Source organism: Theropithecus gelada, chromosome 16 (assembly GCF_003255815.1).
Source record: "Theropithecus gelada isolate Dixy chromosome 16, Tgel_1.0, whole genome shotgun sequence".
In the NCBI taxonomy this organism is placed as follows: Eukaryota; Metazoa; Chordata; class Mammalia; order Primates; family Cercopithecidae; genus Theropithecus; species Theropithecus gelada.
Window position 1 is genome coordinate 56,038,277 of NC_037684.1, and position 15,342 is coordinate 56,053,618.

A 15,342-nucleotide genomic window follows, 5' to 3' on the forward strand; every position below is an offset into this window, starting at 1 on the left:
CCCCCCCCCCCCCCCCCCCCGGGGGGGACACGGGGGAGGACCCCCCCAAAAAAAAAAAAAAAAAAAAAAAAAAAAAAAAAAAAAAAAAAAGAAAATGATGTTTGAGAGAAAATTAGCTAAAAATGAAAGCAAATATTTCTGCTTCATATACATTGAACACAGTTGCCAAAAAACACTACATGTGGTAATATATTAACTCAAAAAAAATGAGTTTGGCCCGGCGTGGTGGCTCACGCCTGTAATCCCAGCACTTTGGGAGGCTGAGGCGGGCAGATCACAAAGTCAGGAGATCGAGACCATCCTGGCTAACACGGTGAAACCCCGTCTCTACTAAAAAAAAATACAAAATCTTAGCCGGGTGTGGTGGTGGGCGCCTGTAGTCCCAGCTACTCAGGAGGCTGAGGCAGGAGAATCACTTGAACCCAGAGGCAGGGGTAGCAGTGAGCTGAGATTGTGCTGTTGCACTCCAGCCTGGGTGACAAGAGTAAAACTCTGTCTCAAAACAGGAAGAAAAAAAAAAACCCCAAGAAAGGAGAAATTTTACTGTAAGTAAACTATATCTCAATAAAACCAGAGAGGAAGCGGGAGAGGAAAGGAATGGGGAGGGGGAGGGAGGGGGAGGGGTAAGTGAGGACAGAAGCGAAGAAGAGAATGGGGAGCAAGGAGGAGAAACACGGTGGAAAGAGACGGGGCACACAGTGGTTCTCAAATGTGGCCGTGCACTTAAATGCAGATTCCTGGGCCCCCCCTCGAGTCACCACGTCCTCTACCGCACACAGGGGCGAAGCTTCAGTGCCCCAACCCCAAGCACGGACGACCAGCAGAATGAGCTGTGTGGCCTGTAGGGTCCCACGGATACAGCCCAGCAGTGAAACACTCAGATGGGGTGGGCTCCAGGCACCCGGCCTGCCTCCGGGGCAGGTCCTAGGTGGCCCTCCAGGGCCGCAGCCAACAGGAGCCAACAGGGCCAGGGGCTCCAGTGCTGAAGCTCCAAGAAGAGGGGACCCACAGGGTGACCAGCTCCTCCTTCATGAGAAGGAGACTGTCCTCTCGGGGTTCACCATCTACACTGGGTTGAATTGTCCCCCAAAGGTTCACATTCACCCAGAACTTCAGAATGTGACCTGATTTGGAAACAGCATCTTTTCTTTTTTTTTTTTTTTGAGACGGAGTCTGGCCCTGTTGCCTAGGCTGAAGTGCAGGGGCATGATCTCAGCTCACTGTAACCTCCACCTCCTGGATTCAAACAATTCTCCTGTCTTAGCCTCCCGAGTAGCTGGGATTACAGGTGCCCGCCACCACACCCAGCTAATGTTTGTATTTTTAGTAGAGACGGGGTTTCACCAAGTTGGCCAGGCTGGTCTCGAACCACTGACCTCATGATCCGCCCGCCTCGGCCTCCCAAAGTGCTGGGGTTACAGGCATGAGCCACCGCGCCTGGCCAAGGGTGTTTCCAGATGTAATCAAGTTAAGATGAGGTCATACTGAGTTAGGTGGGCCCTAAATCCAATGGCTGGTGTTCTTAAAAGCACAGAGAGATTTGGGGACACAGACACCCAGGGGAGAAGGCTGTGTGATGACAGACAGCAGGGACTGGAACGGTGCTGCCACCGGCCACAGAATGCCGAGGGCTGCCGGCAGCACCCCAGAAGTCGGGGCAGTCAGGAAGGATCCCCGCTTAGAGCCTGCCGAGGGAGCGTGGCCCAGGCAACACCTTCATTCTGGGCTTCTGGTCTCTAGAACTGTGAGAGAGTAAATCTCTGCTTCAATTTGTCCAAAAGCCCCTTCACCCACCGGCTCTGGAGCCTCCACCTCCCTCCACGCCCCTCCCGTCCAGGGCTGGGGGAAGGGTGCCCAAAGCTCAGGGGCATGGAAGACTCGTTTGTGGGCCCCTCCCACACCCCCGATGATGCCCAGGTCCGATGACGCTGGCCTCTGCGTCTCTCCAGTGTCAAACCAACACGACGTGATTTGAACCCGCGAGTGACCACAGCGTTCTCTCCTCAAACATGCGCGGCATCCTGAGCTGGAAGAAACAGGCTTTATTTCCAGATGAATTTTATTAATCTAACGTCATACTCTTCATACTTATCTATTCACTTTTTCCTACTAAGACAATAACTTCTGGCCTTATGTATTAGGGTCACTAGAGTTTAATACGTATGTTTAAGCCTGTGTAAACTCGTTTTTGCTTTTATTTTTAGTCAAACAAAATGCCAGCTCTATCATGAGTCACAAATATAAATAACACACCAGTTGATTCAAATTCATGAGCAAACTTCACTTGGGGGAGGGTAATTAATTAATTATTAGCTGCAAGAGGTTGGGATACGCAACCCACATAAAGTAAAAACAGCCTGAGGCTCATTCGTAGCTGAGAAAACCCCAAGATCTGTTACAACGGCCTCGCTGTTCTCCACTGCCAGCCTTCTGGGGCTCTCTCTGCAAGACGTGGCTGCCAGCTTCTGTGAGAGGTGCTGGCGTCCTCGGAGAGACCAAGAAGCCAAGTACAGGGTCCCCAGATAACCAGCCCTCCTGACTGGCTGCCGACCACGCAGGGCAGGTGCCTTCAAGACTTTACGCCCCCAGCCAGGCGCGGTGGCTCACACCTGTAAACTCAACACTTTGGGAGGCCGAGGCAGGAGGATCGCTTGAGCCCAGAAATTCAAGACAAGCCTGGGTGGCATAGCAAGACCCTCTCTCTACTAAAAATAAAATAATTAGCCGGGCATGGTGACATGCACCTACAGTCCCAGCCAACTGGGGGGCTGAGATGTGAGGACTGCTTGAGCCCAGGAGGTCAAAGCTCCATTAAGCTGTGATCGCACCACTGCACTCAAGCCCGGGCAATAAGCCAGACCCGGTTTCAAAACTGACTTTACCTCCCTGAAAGTTTTCATTCCATGGTGCTGAGCTTCCACCAGTCCATCCTTCTCTCTGCCAGCTAGGGCCCAAAACACATTAAGTCACCATCACGCCCAGCTAATTTTTAAACTGTCTGTAGAGATGAGGTTTCCCTATGTTTCCCAGGCTGTTCTGAACTCCTGAGCTCAAGCGATCCCAAAGTGCTGGGATTACAGGTGTGAGCCACCATGCCTGGCCCTCATGACCACTTTTAAAAATTGTTTTGGGCCAGGTGCGGTAGCTCACGCCTGTAATGCCAGCACTTTGGGAGAGTGAGGCAGGTAGATCACCAGGTCAGGAGTTTGAAACCAGCCTTTCACCAACATGGTGAAACCCCGTCTCTATTAAAAATAGCAAAAAATTAGCTGGGGCGTGGTTGCAGGCGCCTGTAATCCCAGCTACTCAGGAGGCCGAGGCAGGAGAATTGCTTGAACCTGGGAGGCGGAGGGTGCAGTGAGCTGAGATCACGCCACAGCACTCCAGACTGGGTGACAAAGCGAGACTCTGTCTCAAAAACAAATAAATAAATAGTTTTGTTTGGGCCTGGCGTGGTGGCTCACGCCTGTAATTCCAGCACTTTGGGAGGCTGAAGCAGGTGGATCACCTGAGGTCAGGAGTTCAAGACCAACCTGGCCAACATAGTGAAACCCCGTCTCTACTAAAAATAGAAAAATTAGCCAGGCATAGTGGTGCATGCCTGTAATTCCAGCTACTATGGACACTGAGACAGGAAAATCGCTTGAACCCAGGAGGCAGAGGTTGTAGTGAGCCAAGATCACACCACTGCACTCCAGCCTGAGCAACAGAGTAAGACTCTGTCTCAGAAAAATTAAAAAATTGTTTTGTTTGATGAAGTCTAGATCTCTAACATTTATATGCCCAAGCCCCTTGGATGCTGTTGCTCTTTTAAGGTTTTGTGTGTATACAGCTAATGAAGCTGAAGAATCTTGGGAATAAAGTTGAAAATAAAGGTTAAGGGAGGCCGAGATGGGCGGATCACAAGGTCAGGAGATCGAGACCATCCTGGCTAACACAGTGAAACCCCGTCTCTACTAAAAAAAATACAAAAAAACACTAGCCGGGCGAGGTGGCAGGCGTCTGTAGTCCCAGCTACTCAGGAGGCTGAGGCAGGAGAATGGCGTAAACCCAGGAGGCGGAGCTCGCAGTGAGCCGAGATCGCGCCACTGCACTCCAGCCTGGGCGACAGAGCAAGACTCCGTCTCAAAAAAAAAAGAAAATAAAGGTTAAAAACGTCTCTGAATGCGAACAGTACCCACAGCAAGCACACACCAGCTGACTCCGCTGTTGCCTCTGATGCCCCTTGCCGCTCTCTTCACTCCAAAAGCACCCAGCACGGAGCAGCCTGCGCTCCTGGGACAGGAGGAACAGTGAGCAGGTGTGGCTGGCAGGATGAGGCAGGACTGTGGGTCTGCCTGCTCCAGCTGCGTCCACTCTCCACCACAGCGGTGCCCGGTGCCAGGCTGGTGGACAGCCGGGTGACAGACTCAGGGGCGATGGGTGGGCCTCCAGCCCCCCCAGAGCTGACCCTCTCTCTGCCTGGAGAAACCTGGCTGGCCTGTTTTGAGCCTCTCCCAGCCTGTCACTGGAAATCAGGTTCACCTGGGGCTGGGGTTCCAGAAGTAACGGGTCAAGCTAAAGGATGGTCATCAGGGTGGGAGCGGACCCCACAGGTGAGGTGGGGCTGAATTGAGGGTTTCTAATGGGAAAACTTGATACAAATGCAATGGTGTTATTTTCAAATGCACAGAAACATTTATGACACAATTTTTAAAACACAACATATTTTAAAAATTAATTTGCTCACAAGTTGTACCGCAGGAGTTAAAGAAATAGAAAACTGGCCGGGAGCGGTGGCTCATGCCTGTAATCCCAGCACTTCGGGAGGCCAAGGCAGGTGGATCACAAGGTCAGGAGTTCAAGACCAGCCTGGTCAAGATGGTGAAACCCCATCTCTACTAAAAATACAAAAAATTAGTCAGATATGGTGGTGGGCGCCTGGAATCCCAGCTACTCAGGAGGCTGAGGCAGAGAATTGCTTGAACCCAGGAGGCGGAGGTTGCAGTGAACCAAGATCGTGCCACTGCACTCCAGCCTGGGCGACAGAGCAAAACTCCATCTCAAAAAGAAAAAAAAAAAAAAACCAGAAAACCATCTCCTCCTCAAGGATTGCACCATAAAGAAGCAGGATAAAATATTATTTGACTTTCAGTTCCAACTTGAAAGTGATGACTGGCCAGGCGCGGTGGCTCACGCTTGTAATCCCAGCACTTTGGGAGGCGGAGACGGGCGGATCACGAGGTCAGGAGATTGAGACCATCCTGGCTAACATGGTGAAACCCCGTCTCTACTAAAAAATACAAAAAACTAGCCGGGCGAGGTGGCGGGCGCCTGTAGTCCCAGCTACTCGGGAGGCTGAGGCAGGAGAACGGCGTAAACCCGGGAGGCGGAGCTTGCAGTGAACTGAGATCCGGCCACTGCACTCCAGCCTGGGTGACAGAGCAGGACTCCGTCTCAAAAAAAAAAAAAAAAGAAAGTGATGACTTTATAAATCGTGTTTAAAATCTCGAGGTGGTTGCCAAGGGAAACCAGAAGAGTAGCTGTATCGAGCGGCAAATCCATGGCTGTCTGCAGAATCAGAGGGAGCACGGAGTGTGCACGCGTGTCCCCGGGGAGCATGGAGTGTGCATGTGTGTCCAGGGGAAGATCTGCAGAATCAGAGGGAGCACGGACTGTGCACGCGTGTCCCCGGGGAGCATCTGTCCAAGGCAGAGAGGAAGGAGCAAACCCCAGCAACTGGGTCACTCAGTAGCGGAGTTCTGATGCTCCTCTCCAGGAAGAAAAGCTCCCTCTGAGGAGGGTTTTCCCAACATTAAACACTGGAAACAGGGGAGGGCCAGGCCCTGCACCTGCACCCCTGTCCGTCCATGCACCGTGTAGTCCTGAGGGAGTAGCTCAGCCTCTCTGGGCCTCACAATACATCCTCTCTCGAGATGACTCCCCCTCAGTAAGTGAGGGTTATTATCATCAGCTCTTAGCAAAAATGAAACAAAGAAAGAACAATGGGATTTTTATGCTGGGAAAAGGATGCTGAAGAAACAGCCAGGAGAAAGGATTGGAGAAGACGGTGAGGCCCTCATGCTGGGGAAAAGGGTGGGAGGCAAGAGGTGGTGGCATCTGGTGTAGTTAATCCACCTCCCTCCCTGTCACTAATAAACAGGCGCGGTGCCTCACGCCCATAATCCCAGCTACATGGGAGGCCAAGAAGGGAGGATTGCCTGAGGTCAGGAGTTCGAGACCAGCCTGACCGACAGGGTGAAACCCCATCTCAACTAAAAATACAAAAATTAGCTGGGCCTGGTGGCGTGCGCCTATAATCCCAGCTACTCAGGAGGCTGAGGCAGGAGAATCGCTTGAACCCAGGAGACAGAGGTTGCGGTGAGCCGATGTCACAACATTGCATTCCAGCCTGGGCGACAGAGCAAGACTCTGTCTCAAAAAATTTTAAAAAATGTGCAAAAGGCAGAAAACTCAGCACTCAGAGAAGGGTCACAATTTGGTGTTAGAAACACCAGCTGGGGTGGCGGAGAGACAGGGCCCTGCCGTGCCCCGACAGTATCCTGGGCCAGCCTGGTGATGCCTTTCTCCTTCCACCCTTGCCTGGAGAGAAACGGAACTTCCAAGGAGAAAGAGCCTGAACCGGGGGCCCAGCTGCCAGACAGAAACGGGGCCAGGCCACAGGGAACCAGGGGGCCAGTGTGTGTGAGGTGTGCTGCAGAACAGCAGACACTTCCCTGGGTAACAGGCAGAGCAGGGGGGTCCGCATAGTCTGTGGACTCAGATTGCCGACAGGGTCCAGGATCCAAGAACTCCGCCCTCCAACTACAGACCAAGAGGAACACAAACGCCCAGGAGGGAGAATCCAGGCCTCGCTGACTGTATCAGAGCAAAGGGAACACCTGGGCACAGTTGCCTGGGCAAGGACAAGATGCATCTGACCGTCCCGGACAGCACAGGGCACGTCCACCCACAGAAGACAGAGTCTGACCGGGGGTACACACACGAGAGACAGGCAGGCCAACGGTGCAGACCCAGACCCACAAGTGGGCTCCGGGCTGGGACAAGGGTGGCCGTGCAATGTGGGGGAGCTGGGGTGGGGGGCAGGCATCCAACTGAAAACAATGCGTCTTCATCCCTGCCTCAGGCCTCACCCCAGCTGGAGGCAGCCGCTCATGTCAAAGGTAAAACGATGCTTGTAGAGAACATTTTTGTTATCTGGGAGCAGCAAAAGTTTGTTAAACAGGACCCAAAGTCCTAACCACAAAACACTGATAATTTAGATTATGTTAAAATTAAGAGCTTCTGTTCATCCAAAGATACTATTAAAGGAGTGGAAAGGTAACGTGCAGATGAGTGTGGATATCCAGGACCACACAGCCGACAAAGGACTCACAGCCAGAATCTATGTTTTAAACACTCCTAGCAATCATTGAAAGAAATTCAACCAAAATGAAAAAACAGACATAAGACATGGGCATTTTTCTTCTTTCTTTTTCTTTTTTTTTTTTGAGATGGAGTCTCGCTCTGTCGCCCAGGCTGGAGTGCAGTGGCACAATCTCAGCTCACTGCAAGCTCTGCCTCCTGGGTTCCTGCCATTCTCCTGCCTCAGCCTCCCGAGTAGCTGGGACTACAGGTGCCTGCCAGGCGTGAGCCACAGCGCCCGGCCTTTTTCTTTTTTTTTAATTTTTGGAGACGGAGTCTCACTCTGTCACCCAAGCTGGTGTGCAGTGGTGCGACTGCAGCTCACTGTAACCTCTGCCTCCCGAGTATAAGCGCTTCTCCTGCCTCAGCCTCCCACATAGTTGGGACCATAGGCGCAGGCCCAGCTAATATTTTTTTGTATTTTTAGTAGAGACAGGGTTTCACCATGTTGGCCAGGATGGTCTCGAACTCCTGACCGCTGGTGATCCACCCGCCTCGGCCTCCCAAAGTGCTGGAATTACAGGTGTGAGTCACCACGCCCAGCCAACTTGGGCATTTTTCAAAAGAGGAAATTCACATACATGTATGAAAAGGTGCTCAATTAGTTATCAGAGAAATGCAAAGGCAAACTGCACACCACCCAGAAAGAGAGAGACAGTCCCGTGCTGGGAGGGAAGGTAACGGAGCCGGGGCCTCCGGCTTTGCTGGTGGGAGCACCAAGTGAAAAATGCTTTGGGAGAATCTACTACAGGGAAACCTACATAGACATTTCCATGCCTGATACCCAGAGATTCACACGCACAGGTAACTTTCAACAGAAATGCGAAGGATATGTACCAGGAATGTTCGCAGCAGAACAAGTCGTAATAGTCAGAAACCAGAAACCACCCAAATGCCCGTCACCCGCAGGAGGGAGAAATAAATCGTGGTAGAGTCACAAAAGGGAAGTCAACATGCCATGAGAATTAACACCCCACAGCCTCACACAACACGGCAGAGGCTCATTCACATAATGGGGGCCAGAGACAGTCACAGAAGTGCACCTAGGGCGAGGCGCGGCGGCCCACGCCTGCAATTCCAGCACTTTGGCGAGGCGCGGCGGCCCACGCCTGCAATTCCAGCACTTTGGGAGGCCGAGGCAGGCGGATCACTTGATGTCAGGAGTTCCAGACCATTCTGGCTAACAAAGTGAAACCCTGTCTCTACTAAAAATAAAAAAATTAGCCAGACATGGTGGCATACACCTGTAGTCCCAGCTACTGGGGAGGCTGAGACAGGAGAATCGCTTGAACCTGGGAGGCGGAGGTTGCAGTCAGCTGAGACCGCACCACTGCACTCCAGCCTGGGCAACAGAGTGAGACTCCGTCTCAAAAAAAAAAAAAAAAAAAAAAGTCAGGCGCAATGGCTCACGCCTGTAATCCCAGCACTTTGGGAGGCCGAGGAGGGTGGATCACCAGAAGTCAGGAGTTCGAGCCAGCCTGGCCAACATGGTGAAACCCCGTCTCTACTAAAAAATACAAAAATTAGCTGGGTGTGGTGGCAGATGCCTGTAATCCCAGCTACTCGGGAGGCTGAGGCAAAGAATTGCTTGAACCCAGGAGGCAGAGGTTGCAGTGAGCCGAGATCGTGCCACTGCACTCCAGCCTGGGTGACAGAGCAAGACTCCGTCTCTAAAAACAAAAAAAAGGAAAACTCCAAAACTAAGAGAAAATTAGGAGAGGAAAATAATGTCTTTACTGAACTAATCAGTAAGTTAAAACAGCTAGAACAGTTTACTGAAATCAGAATTACCAACAAATAGGAAAGGCATAAGAAAATCACAAAAATTCAGGCCGTGCACTGTGGCTCACACCTGTAATCCCAGGTTTGCGGAGGCTGAGCCAGGCGGATCACCTGAGGTTAGGAGTTCGAGACCACCCTGGCCGACATGGCAAAACCCTGTCTCTACTAAAAATACAAAAACAAATTAGCCCGGCATGGTGGTGGGCACCTGTAATCCCAGCTACTTGGGAGGTTGAAGCAGGAGAATTGCTTGAATCTGGGAGGTGGAAGTTGCAGTGAGCCGAGATCACACCACTGCACTCCAGCCTGGGCAACAGATTGAGACTCCGTCTAAGAAAAAAATACATATATAATACACACACACACACACACACACATACCTGGAAACTCAAAGAGTACATGCATACTAGAAGTTTAACACAAAACATTCAACTCTGAGACATGGTCTGGTTAAGCAGAAGAACTGTGAGACAAAAAGAAAGAATTCCTCAGAAATTCACGAAGGGAAGGACAATCCTCCACACCGGGAAAAATCAGCCGACCTTGGGCTTCACCACAACCCATGCGAGCCAGGAGACAGTGGAATGACAGCTGCAAAGTGTTGGGGAAGAAAACAAATCTAAGAGTATTATACCCAGCCAAGATATCTTTATATCGTTCAAAGAAAGACCACAGGGAGACATTCTCAGACACAAAAACACTCAGGAAATACTCGAGTCTTTCTGAAAAAAACGACTGATAATGAAATCTAGCTAATTAAGAGAGAGACAGCACAATGAACAAAGACAGAAATGGTAAAAGGACTTTCGTGAGCACTGACTATATTTAAATGCTGAATTGATACTAAATTCTTGTGGGCACTACAGCCACAATACAGAAGCAAGGGCTAAAACCCTGAACAATATAAAAATAACAGCCTGGGCTACAAAACTCAGGATGAGTCGGGTGGAGGGGATGGAGTGTGGAGTTACGAAAGCCCTCACCTTTCTTTTTTTTTTTTTTTTGAGACGGAGTCTCCCTCTGTTGCTGGGCTAGAGTATAGTGGCACAATCTCAGCTCACTTTCACCCTCTGCCTCCTGGGTTCCAGCAATTCTCCTGCCTCAGCCTCCTGAGTAGCTGGGATTACAGGCGTGCAGCACCACGCCCGGCTAATTTTTGTATTTTTAGTAGAGATGGGGTTTCACCATGTCGGCCAGGCTGGTCTCAAACTCCTGACCTCATGACCCGCCCACCTCGGCCTCCCCACGTGCTGGGATTACAGCTATGAGCGACCGAGCCCGGCTGCCCTCACCTTTCAGTAACAGAAGCACCTATACTGTTTCTCAGTGAAACATGTCATTTAAAAAAAAAAAAAAAAAGCATGGCCAGCTGCTGTGGCTCAGGCTTATAATCCCAACACTTGGGGAGGCCAAGACAGGAGGATGGCTTGATCCCAGGGAGGTCAAGGCTGCAGTGATCTGCAATCCTCACCACTGCCTTCAGCCCAGGCAGCAGAGAAGACCCTGTCTCTGAAAAAATTAAAAACAAAACATAATGATCTCAACTTCTTACTATTTTTCAGAGTAACTTTTCTTAACCCTAAAACAAATATTTGGTAAATAAAAAACCTGCAAGGGTACACCCACGATAGCAGTTTTTTCTACAGCAGCTCAGGCCAGGTTGACAACAAAGCTTTTGGTGGGAGGCGTCTTTTTTTTTTTTTTTTTTAGATAGAGTTTCGCTCTGTCGCCCAGGCTGGAGTGCAATGGTGTGATCTCGGCTCACTGCAACTTCTGCCTCTCAGGTTCAAGCGATTCTCCTGCCTCAGCCTCCCGAGTAGCTGGGATTACAGGCATGTGACACCATGCTCGGCTAATTTTGTATTTTTAGTAGAGACGCGGGTTTCTCCATATTGGTCAGGCTGGTCTCCAACTCCTGACCTCAGGTGATCCGCCCGCCTTGGCCTCCCAAAGTGCTGGGATTACAGGTGTGAGCCACCGCACCCGGCCCGGTGGGAGGTTGTATTTTTAGCCTAAACCCTCTCTCCCTGTCAAGGGAAAGCATTTAGGAGAAAGCATTGGTCCGTTGTTTTGGGTCGTCCTCAGTTCAGCATGTAGCAACCAAAAGTCATGCAGCAGAAGCATCCCTGAGCCGCCGTTCAAACCAACCAGAAGGAAGTTTCACAAACATTCTGTGCGTGGCTCTTCTCACGCATGCCCCATGGCACTCACCTTCAATCAAACTCAACACCGTCAACCGTCTGCTCCCCCCAAACACGCACAGCTCTTACAGGGCCACATTCGTCTGGGCTACACGTTGTCGGGTGCTCTATTCCTCTAGCTCTGGTAGGGTTCATCCCTCACTGAGCCCAGCCCCCGAGGGCACCGTGCAGACAAAGCCCCGTCCTCCAGGTGCTCAATCTCCAGGGCAGCGCTGGCCCCCAGACTTTGCCACAGCGACATCCGAACTATCTAGAAATGTGACTAATGGAAGCTTTTTGTTTTGTTTCCTTATAATGACACTTCCACAGCCACACGTGGCTCATGGCATGTGACTGGACACCACGGTCCTAGAGACCTGCCGCCGAGCGGGGAGTGGGGTGGGGACAGGTAAAGACGCAGACTCCCCTCCTGCCCCACGGAGCACACTCTGCACCCGCCGGCTGCCACAGACTCCCCTGCGTGCTGCAGTTTAAGGAAGCCTCCGGGTGCTGGTTGTGAGCCCAAGCCCATCTCAGCTGCTCCCCCAAACTGTGCCCCCTCCTCACCCCCTTCCCTAAGCTGAGGTGTGGCCGGGTACCTGAGTCTCACCCCACGCTCCACAGTCTCAGGCCACCCCCTCCAGCCGTGCCACGCTCCCCTCCCTTGGTCCTCATGCAGCCTGCGTGGAGCTGCCCGTAGGGGACGGCCTGCACCCTCTACTCTGCAGCCTCAGATCCCGCTTCCTCCCACCCGCTCTGGCAAAGCTCGTCTCTGGCAGGACCCTTCCCAGGCCCCAGAGCTGACAGGGCCTTCCCACCAAGACTCCATCTCCACGCCACGGCTCCCCTCCTCCGCCCAGGACCCAGAGGGGGGTCTCTGTTGGAAGTGTGGGTTCAGCCCCGAGGTGTGGCAGGCAGGTGGGCACAGCGGGGCTCCGTCCACAGCCGCAGGGTCGGCCTCGTCCGCGCGGTTCCAGGGACGCGGGTGGGTGAAGGCCCCGCCTGCTCCTCACTCCCGGCCGAGGTGTCCGCCTCTGCGCATTCCCCCTCCTCCTGGTTCCTGCCTCCGCCTTTCTTTCCCCGGAGCCGTTCACCCCCTCGCCGGGCGCCGGCTTTCAAGCCTCAAACTTCGGGGATCCCCGGGCTGTCTGCCTGGGAGCTCTGTGCGCTGCGGCCTCCCCTCGCCCTGGAACCCCCTTTCCGGCCGCTGTCGTGGGGGGTCCCCTCTTCCGCACGCGAGTCACCTGCGCTCCTTCCTCTCCCCCGGACACGCGGGACCCCTGGCCTCGGGACCGGACCCTGGTCTCCCCTCCCCTCCGACCCACGCGCAGACCCAGCACCTGGGAGCCTGCTGGCCGCGCTCTGCCCCAGGCGCCCCGGAGCTCGCGTCCCCTCCGGCCCTCCTGCCCCCGCGGCCGAACGCGCACGTGCGGACCCGAGTCCTCCCCGGGTCCCCGCGGAGGCCGCCCCAGGTCGGGAGGGGCACAGCGCCCGGCCCAGCCGCGGGCTCCCGCTGCGCGCAGACTGCGGAGAAGGATGGAGACTGCGCCGCGGGGCCTCGAGCGGAACGGGGGTGCCGGGTGTAACAGGGACGGTGCCAGGTGTAACAGGGACGCCGCCGCACGAGGGCCAGGCCGGGCGGAGAAAGGCGAACCGCGCTCCTCCTCAGCCGCGCGCCCCCGGACCCGGACTCCCACCCTCCCCGGGCCCGCCCCCCGGCCTCTTCCCGACCCCTCCCCGGCCTCGTGCCTCCGAACCCGGACTCCCACCCGCACCCCCTCCCAGCCCCGCGCCCCTCCCCGGACCCACGCCCGCACCCAGGCGCGCCCTCCGCCCGCGCTCACCCGCCGGGTGGCCGTACGGGGACTCGGCCGCGCCGTCCTGCAGGCTCGCCAGGATCTCGCCCTTGCCCACGTCGCTGTCGCCCACCAGCAGGAACTTGAGCAGGAAGTCGTAGGCCCGGACCGGGCTGCCCAGCGCGCTCATCGTGCCGGCCCGGCGCCCCAACCCATGCCCGGCCTGCGGGGCTGCGCGCAGAGGCGGCGGCCGGGCCCCGAGAGGCGCCGCGCGGGCCCCGAGTCCTTGCTTGCAGCCGGCCCCGCCCCGCCGCCCAGCGCTGACAGCGCGCAGCCCCGCCCTGCCCCGCCATTGGTGGACCGCAGTTGCTAGGGCGGCTGCGCACTTTCATTGGTGTGATTGTCCGTCCATCTTACTCTCGTCACCGCCTCCGGGCTGAAGCCCAACCGCCCCTCCTGGAAGGACGCTGTCGCCGCAGCCAATGGAGGCCCGGAGACGGAGCAGGGGCGGAGCCAGAACAAACAGGAGGCGGGGACTCTGCTCCCGCAGCCAATGGCGGGGCGGGGCGGGGGCGAGTAGGGGGTGGGGCCGAGTGTTTACACTCTCGCGTGCGCCTGTCAGCGCCGCGAACTCGCTCCCACGCCGTCGGGTCTGCACGCCCCGAGTCGGGCGGGGCGTGGGGCCGTGCTGGGTCCCGGCGTGGGGCCTCCCCACCTGCCCACCAGGTGCCGGGCCGGGTGGGGCTTAGGGGGTCGGTCCAGTTCGCGGACGCGGCCGGAAGGCCCCCCGCAGGCCGCCTCGCCGCAAGAGTCCCTGTCGCCGTAGAATCCAGGCTCGCGGTCTCTCCCCACAGTTCATCCAGGGCCTCGTCCTTGCCCCATTTACGCGGCGTGCCTGAATGCCTGTGTGTGCACATGCGCCTGTGTACGTACGCATGTGTTCGTGTGTGTGCATATCTGCGTGTGCATGTGTGCCTCTGCAGGTGTCTGCATATGTGTGTGTCTGCGTGTGCACGTGTGCCTCTGCAGGTCTGCACATGTATGTGCATGTGTGCCTTTGCAGGCATCTTTGCATGTGTGTGTCTGCGTGTGCTGCTTCTGTCTATGCATGTGCTCCTATGTGTGCACTTGCTTGTTTGTGCATCCATGCATGTGTTTGTGTGTGTGCTGGAGAAGATGGGGTAGGACCCCTCCAGCCTTTAGGCTTCTCTTCTGCTCTCAAGAGCAAGGGGTGCCAGGGCGAGGCCTGCCCTTCGCTCTGAGGGTCTCACCAGGTAAACACTGGTTTATTTGGTGCAAAATTCAGGCAGCTGGCAAGCGGCGAACTCCGTCCAAGAAGGATAATGCCTCCCCCACTTCATCCCCTCCACCCTGCGTTGTGTAGGGAACTGCTCTAGACCCCATCAAAAGTGTTTTGTGGGGAGGAACAGAAGAAGGAGCAGAAGAAGCATTACAAAAGAGACTGAAGTCAAGATTATTATATTTGTCATTTGCACTCATTTGGACCTGGAAAATGTTTACTTCGGAATGCCAATTTAGTTTGCATCACCTGTTCTTCTTCATTGATTGATTAGTTGCTTTAGTTACTAATGCAGTCACCTTTTTTTTGTTTTTGAGACAGAGTCTTGCTCTGATGCCCAGGCTGGAGTGCAGTGGCGTAATCTTGGCTCACTGCAACTTCCACCTCCTGGGTTCAAGCCTCCCAAGTAGCTGGGATTAGAGGCATGTGCAACCACACCCAGCTAATTTTTGCATTTTTAGTAGAGATGGGATTTCGCCACCTTGGCCAGGCTGGTCTTGAACTCCTGACCTCAAGTGATCCGCCCACCTCGGCCTCCCAAAGTGCTGGGATTACAGCACTATTATTATTTTTTTTTTAAAGGAAGTTCAGAGGAAGAAAAGAGGATGGAAGGTGGACACTAGAAAACTATAAGAAAGATGGCATTTAGTCCCTACCCCCACCACTCTGCCAAAAACTGGAAGAATTCAGGGGAGTTTCCTTCCCATCCCTAACCCTCAGTCTCCATGTTCCAATCAGCGGTGGGTCACATGGCTATTACCTAGTGAGGAAAGGGTACCTTTTTCTGCTCTCTCCCACCCACACATCCAGACTCACTGTACAGTAGGGGTCAGGAGGTCCTCAGCCCACCCTCAGGGTCACACCCAGCAGCCCAGCAGTG

At 54.3% G+C, this 15,342-nt stretch overlaps 1 protein-coding gene across 2 annotated transcripts in view; it reads right to left on the bottom strand.

Moving 5' to 3' along the window:
• Nucleotides 1-13,472, bottom strand: part of RAB40B (RAB40B, member RAS oncogene family) — a 38,428-nt gene extending 24,956 nt beyond the window's left edge. Inside the window, exon 1 of one of the 2 annotated variants that reach the window (XM_025363641.1) lies at nucleotides 13,211-13,450. In XM_025363641.1, the coding sequence (XP_025219426.1) occupies nucleotides 13,211-13,352 (142 nt within the window). In that variant the 5' untranslated portion in view covers nucleotides 13,353-13,450. Of the gene's footprint in view, nucleotides 1-13,210 lie in introns of both variants that reach the window. The other variant, XM_025363640.1, reaches the window with a different exon arrangement.
• Nucleotides 13,473-15,342: the final 1,870 nt, after the last annotated feature.